At 41.3% G+C, this 7,230-nt stretch overlaps 1 protein-coding gene across 1 annotated transcript in view; it reads left to right on the top strand.

The window, feature by feature from the left end:
- Nucleotides 1–759: 759 nt before the first annotated feature.
- Nucleotides 760–7,230, top strand: part of CHMP1B (charged multivesicular body protein 1B) — a 10,584-nt gene continuing 4,113 nt past the window's right edge. The window contains exons 1-7 of the mRNA XM_009326660.1: nt 760–764; nt 2,340–2,499; nt 3,219–3,365; nt 4,054–4,122; nt 4,514–4,621; nt 5,644–5,687; nt 6,543–6,615. Coding sequence (XP_009324935.1) covers nt 760–764; nt 2,340–2,499; nt 3,219–3,365; nt 4,054–4,122; nt 4,514–4,621; nt 5,644–5,687; nt 6,543–6,615 — 606 coding nt within the window. The remainder of the gene's footprint in view (nt 765–2,339; nt 2,500–3,218; nt 3,366–4,053; nt 4,123–4,513; nt 4,622–5,643; nt 5,688–6,542; nt 6,616–7,230) is intronic.

Raw genomic sequence — 7,230 nt, forward strand, 5'->3', positions numbered from 1 at the left:
CGGGGGCGGCCTGCGGGGCCTCTCCGCCCGGGGAGGAGCCCCCGAGAGGCGACGGGGTGCGGTGGGAAGGAGGAAGCGGGTCCCTTCCGTCATGGCGGCGGTCGCCGGGGGAGCGGGGCGGCCCCGCGGGGGACCGGGGCCTTGCTTCAGAGGGCCTTTTCCGGGAGGAGGGGGGTCTGTGTGACACTGGTAGGAGCTGTGCTTTCTGAATGTGGGGATTGCCCTCCGTGCACGGATGGAGAAGGGAATGGGAAGTTCAGTTTCCCTTTCCAAGGCAAGATCAGCCAACCTTAGCTGGGGGGGGTGAGGAGAGGGAAGGCAGTGGGACCTCTCCCAGGGCTGCGGTGGGCAGGGGCAGCCCAGGCCCTGGGGCAGAAAACGCGGTTTGCCGTGTAGAGTAGTGCAAACTGTGCGCCAGGGACGTCTGACGTGCCGTACATCCAGCGCTGTGTGTAGACCGGAATGGTGTCGGCAAGGCGAACTTGCCAGCTGTCCCCCCCAAACAGCGACCGCTGTCAGCTGAACAAACCCGGCTGCGTTTCCTGCCGTTGAAATGAAGTTACAGGCGGGTGAAACCCTTATGGGCAAATTTAAACTTTCTTGCTGTGTAAAACCACCTTAACGCGCCGGGGCAAAAAAAGCTTTAAAGATTACAGAGGTCTTGGTGTGGTTGAAATGTGCTGGCAGTGCTCGGCATTGCCGGTTGCTACGGTAGGGGCTGCCGGGAGTGCTGGAGCAGGTGACTGTGAGTCACGGGTAATGGTGTAAGTTTGGTTTCACTTGAGTTATGGCACGTCGAGAAAGACACTTCAAGGGAGGAGCGAGTATGTGCTCGTCATGGGATGGACGAGCTGTGGAGGTGGCAGGGCGAGCTCTTTCAGTGTCAAAGGTAAATGCCCCAAGTAACGGAGGAAGTTAATTCAAAACAAACTGCTCTGAAATGCTGTTTTGGTGTAGTTGGTGTAAATGGGTGATGTCATGTTTTCCCTGGTGGTTCTGGTCTCTGACCTGAAGTATACTTGAATGAACAACCTAAAGGTGTTTTCCTGTTCGGTTTTCCTATTTGTCCTGTGGCTCAGTGCAATGCACTTATTGCTGCTGAAAGGGATGGTGACCTAGGTTTTAAAGCAAAGAAACATAAATGCAAGCAGCAATTTTAGTGTTACTGGTAGCTACCTTAAGAGACATCCTAGATGTTTAGGCACAGCTGTTACCTTTTTGCAGCCTGCTTGTGATGTTTATAGGATAAGATAACATATATCAACAGACTTCCTAATGTCTTCAGGTTGCTGTCAGAGCTCTACGATGCATGGCTGGACTTCAAAGGAAAAAAACAGTTCTGGAATAATTTATCTACTTGAAATATTAAAGAAACCTCAAGTACCTCATAACGTTTGGCTTTACGTGCTTCCACTTAACTGTGAAGCATCTTAGTACTTGCTGCATCTTCCTCCTGGGATAGCAAAAGGTGGCATGAAAGAAGCCTATAAAGCTTTGTACTTCCATTTTGTTTGAGAAAGACTGATGCTGTTTGGAAGCTTTCATCAGCAGTATTTTAAGAGTGTGGGGGTTTAATTGTTATTTTTACAGCACACACTTTACTCTGTCAGTAACAGTTTAATGCAGTCATTCTAAGTCGCTATGAAGGCTTGTTCTACTGTATTCTTAGAGCTTTCAGCTTAAGCAGGACTTGAGCTTTTTAGAAAGAAGAGTTTCTCTTGCTGACTCTTAAGTATTCTTTCCCCAAAAGTCCGATGACAGAGCTGTCGGGGACCCCAGAATCGCTCACGTGACCCAGGGCTGGGAGGCTGCTCTGTAAAGGAGCTGCATGAGCAGTTTAAACCCGAGATCATGCTGTGCCTTGAAAGGGCAGCTCTGCCTCCTGGTTTGGACCTGGGCATGGTCAGCCAAGCCAGTTTGCTATGACACTGTTAATTTGTCTGTTGTTCCTCTGTGACTTTGTTTTTTGGGATAGGGAGGTTCCAGGCAGGCCGGTAAACCACACTTCCATTTTGCTGAGAGTCAAGGACTCTGGGCGTGTGAGTGAAAGATGCTGGCAGAGTAAGGCTGTCAGTTCCTCTTGGGGGAGGTTTGGTTTGTTGTATTTATCAGTCTGAAGTAGGTTTGATGTTAAATGGAGCCAGTTTGGGATCTGAACTTACTTTTTACGGCCTTACGTTTTGGAACCCAGATGATAAGTGGTGTTATAACTGTAAAGCAGCTTGGTAGGTCTCCTTATTGTGTGAATTTCAAGGGCTTACTGAAGTAACATTTTCCAAGTTTTAATATCACTAATGGAGAAACACAGTATACGCTAGGTCTGGTAGCAGTTCAAACAGGAGAGCAAAGTACTACGATGAAAGGATTGGTCCTGTTCTTGAACCCTTAACTTGCACTGCAGAACACCTGTTTAATTTGAAGTTTGCTGCAAAGGAACTCAACAGGAACTCAAAAAAATGCGACAAAGAAGAAAAGGCTGAGAAAGCTAAAATTAAGAAGGTAAGCAGTGGGTCTGAAACAAGCTCTTTAGATCTGTTGTTTATGTATTATAGCAGGAAAATACCTGGTGGTTTTACCATTTTCCTGGTATGCGCGCTAATAACATTGATAGACACTTGTGATTTAAAATATATGACTATAAATCTTCCCATACTTATTAATAAATGTGAGGATATGTTGTTGTGTATCCTCTTGTACAGCTTGTGGCATTTGCCTCCTGAGAAAACTGTCTTGTGTGTGTTTTATTAGAGACTGTTGTTGTCAAAGTTAAAATATTTAATCTTAATGTTTATCATCTTGTATTAAAAGGGCTTATGAAGAGGAACTTTAAAATAGTTTTTGAGTTCTTGAAGTAGTAAAGAAAGAGACTAAATTTATTTGACTGTATTTTTGTCCATTGAATACAACTGTACCAGCTGTATCTGTGTTTGGGTTTTGATACTGAAAATGTTTTTAGAAATGAGAAAATTATGTTTCTGTAGCTCTGTAAACCCTCCTACTTGAAGTGCATGCTAGATACTTTCCTTGGAAAGAAGTTAGGGGTTCACATCTTGAAAAAGTTTGAGGGGAGGAGGGAGGGTTTTATTTTCTCTTTTAATAGAAAAGATATTGTGATGAATTGATGCTTATTCCAAAAATGAAATGGGCTATTCAGAAATCATGTTTACAAGAGGAGGGAAGGTTAAAATGCTTTTTCCTTTTTTCTTTTTTCTCAACAGGCAATTCAGAAGGGTAACATGGAAGTCGCACGAATACATGCGGAAAATGCAATCCGCCAGAAGAATCAAGCCATCAATTTCTTGCGCATGAGTGCCAGGGTAGATGCTGTAGCGGCAAGAGTTCAGACTGCAGTGACAATGGGCAAGGTAAGTCTGTTTTCACAAATCTATTGCAAGGATGAGACCTCTGATCTTCTTAGAAGTGACTTAATTCTATCTCTAATGAGCTGAAAAGGTTCAGGTTTGGTTTCAGATGTAGCCAATAGTAAATCAAGTACTGGAATCCCCCTGGCAGCTGCTCTTTAGAAATAGATTGCTATCCACTATTGTTTTGTAGCTGATAACTTCTATTAGCTGTTACTGTTCATGCTCTGAAGGATGCAGTGTGTTTTGCTGGTTACGCTGTTAAGATTATTTTGCAAAGATACTGCTCCATTTCCAAATACATGAAGCCATGGTGTAGGATGTGTGACTCCAGAAGTCTTTTTTAGCTCTGCTGTACTGCTTTTCAGCCAGAGAGTTTATTCTGCCATGTGATCTGTATACCAAATATATCCCTTAACATTTGACAGGTCTCGAGACTCACAAAAGTTAATGCCATATACACCTCAGTTTTTAGTGGATTTCAGCTCAGAATGCATATTTCAAGTGGTTGAGTCAATTTATAGGATTTGAAATGGTGGGAGCTATAAAAAAAAAAGTGACTTTCTAGGATGGCAATAGTCTGTGCCCTGCTATTTGATACTGTAGAAGCTCTGTGGATAGAGGTAAGAGAGCTTGGTAAGAAACTGCTCATTTTTCTTTCTTTGTAATAATTTCCTTTACCGCATTTCAGGTAACGAAGTCGATGGCAGGGGTAGTTAAGTCTATGGATGCCACGCTGAAGAGCATGAACTTGGAAAAGGTAAATAGACTTACTTTTCTTGGAGGTGCACAACAAAAGCAGAAAGGGCAATGGTCACACGTTTTAAAAAGGGAGATTCCAATCAAGAGAAAAGGTTTTGCAGTGAGGTTGGTAGATCCTGGAACGGGTTGCCCAGTGTGGTTGTGAAGTCCTCATAAATGGAGGTGCTCAAAACTTGACTGGGCAGGGTCCTGACCAACCTGCTTGAACTGCAGTGTTAGACCAACTTCAGAGCTGATGCTGGGAGGGGGACATGCTGGGAGGGGGACATAAAAAGGTGATCCAGAAGCTGCTTGCAGCCTTCGTTCCAGTGCGATTCTATTTTTGTCAGTTCAGATATATATCTCTTGCGTTATCTGCAGGTCATTGATTTGATTCATGTTTTTAATAGATATCTGCACTAATGGATAAATTTGAACATCAGTTTGAAACACTAGATGTTCAGACACAACAGATGGAAGACACAATGAGCAATACTACTACACTAACAACGCCACAAGTAAGAATAGTAATTTTTTTTTAAAAAGGTGATCTTAAATTATGTGTCTAAACTGTGTGGAGATGTCTGATTCTCTTCTTTCTGCCTACTTTGAGACATAGCAGCCACTGGAGCCTTTTCACTTTTGCTTTCTGCTTCTTTGTGATGAAGAGACTATCTCGAATTATAGTCACAAGTACAGAGGATCACATATATGTATTTTTGTCTATTTCACTGTTACATAGCAGGCTTTATTTCATATTATATCTTAAATTCTAACCCTCCTACTGAATAAGCAGCATTTTGATGAGTTCTTAATGAACTTCTGAACGAGAAGACACTGCAGCGTTCATTATCAAAGCAGAATATACTGTAAGAAAATCAATAGTTCTAATTCACTGATATTAACAATGACATTAGTCACCACCAAATTGGTAGTAGTATGTGCAATGGAAAGGTTGTAATTACCTACTTTCAATTTATGGACATGTGTTTACTAAAATAAATTCTTAAATGGTGCTTTACGTAGTTAAGAATTCCTAGCACCTATCCCCTTGTGCTATTCCACCGGGGGCTAAATGTGCTATTCCAACAGAAGTTTTCTCAGGGAGAAATTTAGTGGAGATAGTGCTTTGTAAATAAAATAAACAAACCTAACCCCAAATCCAATAAAGCAAATCTGTTGGAGATGGGCTTTTTTCCATGGTGTGCAAAGCAGTGTTTTAGTAGCTAATAATCGGCAGTTGATAACGCTTAAAATATTCAAGTGCGTGTTTGGTTTTTTACAGATAAGTTTAATTCTTTAGAAGCATTATTTCAGAAGCTAGAGTTCAATTAATGGCAGTTTAACAGGCTGAGCACCTCTACTCATCATTTTTGAGTTCATACAGGGCCCTCTGGTGGTTAAGCACAAAAATGTTCTGTGAAAGACATTTACCTTTAAATCAGTTTTGTTAGAATAATTTCTGTTTTCTCAAGACTTAATACAAGAGCTTGTCATAAACTACAATATGCAGCAATCAATTTTGTTTTCTTTACCCTAGAACCAAGTGGATATGCTTTTGCAGGAAATGGCAGATGAAGCAGGGTAGGTAAACTTTTGAGTGACTATTTCTTGAATAAATCTTGGTTCCAGCAACCTGGTTAACTCGAAGGCCAGATACCCTTGTTTTATGTGTTTTATATGTGTTTGTCACTTGGAAGCAGAGAAGAATCACCGTTTTCCTTTCACCTCTGGGCATCATTCTCATAATAGTTTCGTTGCCAGTATTTCATTCTGTTTTCACTCAAAGCTACTGTGAATGTCAGGATGCAGGGGTGGTTGTGCAAAAGCCTAAAATCATGTGTCATGTCAGGGTAGCATTTTATTATTTACTTGGATTGGCTTTAGCATTAGCAATCCTTGCCGTGCTTCTCCGATTTTCCTTTTTCTTCCCCTCTTACCACATTAAAACTTCCTGTAGTTCTGCTCCCACAAGCTAGACATTGCAAAACAGGTCATCATGACATATTTAAGCCTTTGGGGTATACGGAAATATTTCAGAGAATTTTACTGCCTTCGCAGTGATGCCTGAGTTGGAAGTGTCACTCTGTTGGCTTGAGGATAAATATTTTTGACAAATTTTTTAGTAAAACTTTTTTTGAGTGAACTTTTTGTCATTCATATGTATGCCACGTCTGATATACCTCTGTTAAAAAGTCTTGCTCAGTCCCGACTAAGCAGAATTTGTTTAGCTATTGTTAGTTATAATATATGACTTGTCTTCTTGGTAATGAGTCAGATTTACTGATCAAGTTGTCTAATTAGCTGGAGTACAGCGTTCATGGGATGCTGGTGGCCTCATGCTATTTCAGTATTGCTCTGCTTGTCAATTATTGTGCTGCTTCCTTTAGCTGTGTATGCCTGACTTGGTTTTTTTTTCATTTTGTTTTCTCCTATTAGTCTTGATCTGAACATGGAACTACCTCAAGGACAGACAGGTTCTGTTGGTACAAGCGTTGCCTCAGCAGAACAGGTTAGATTCAATTGAAATCAATGTTTCTAGAGAAATGTGATATGAGAATTAATGCAAAACAGGCTTGCTAAATTGTAATTAGATTTTAGCTGTCCAAAAGAAATAGTGTGTAGTTAAAACAGTCTTGCAATCAAAATATTTTTGACAATACATTTGTCTGCTTAGTAAATCCAGAAAGTTTAGATGCTTCGGATGTATTTTTGCATAGTTATTTCATAGAGTTCCAAGCAATTGACCTACTCCAAATTTAATGAATCCAGTGATCTCCCACAGCATAGATGAGACCTTTGGGGTTTTTTCCCTTTAATGTGTGAAAGCTCTTACAGGACTAGTGCAAAGGATTCCACACTTGCTCTAGATGGATAGCTTAGAATTTCTTGTGCCTAGGCAGATCCTGATGTCAAAGTTGCACAAATCTTTTGGTGAGTTGCTTTTCCCATTCTGGGGGAATATATTTGAGGGAATGGAAAGAGAAAAATTTATTTCTGTCATCCCATCTTTGTGGAGAAGACTTTAGGGAGCCTCGTCTTAACTGATCGATGTTTGGGAAGGCCCAAGTATTCCACATTCTTTGAAAAGTTCAGTTTCACCTTGTACCAGGCCCTCTAAAACGAA

Source organism: Pygoscelis adeliae, unplaced genomic scaffold (genome assembly GCF_000699105.1).
Source record: "Pygoscelis adeliae isolate BGI_AS28 unplaced genomic scaffold, ASM69910v1 Scaffold216, whole genome shotgun sequence".
NCBI lineage: Eukaryota > Metazoa > Chordata > Aves > Sphenisciformes > Spheniscidae > Pygoscelis > Pygoscelis adeliae.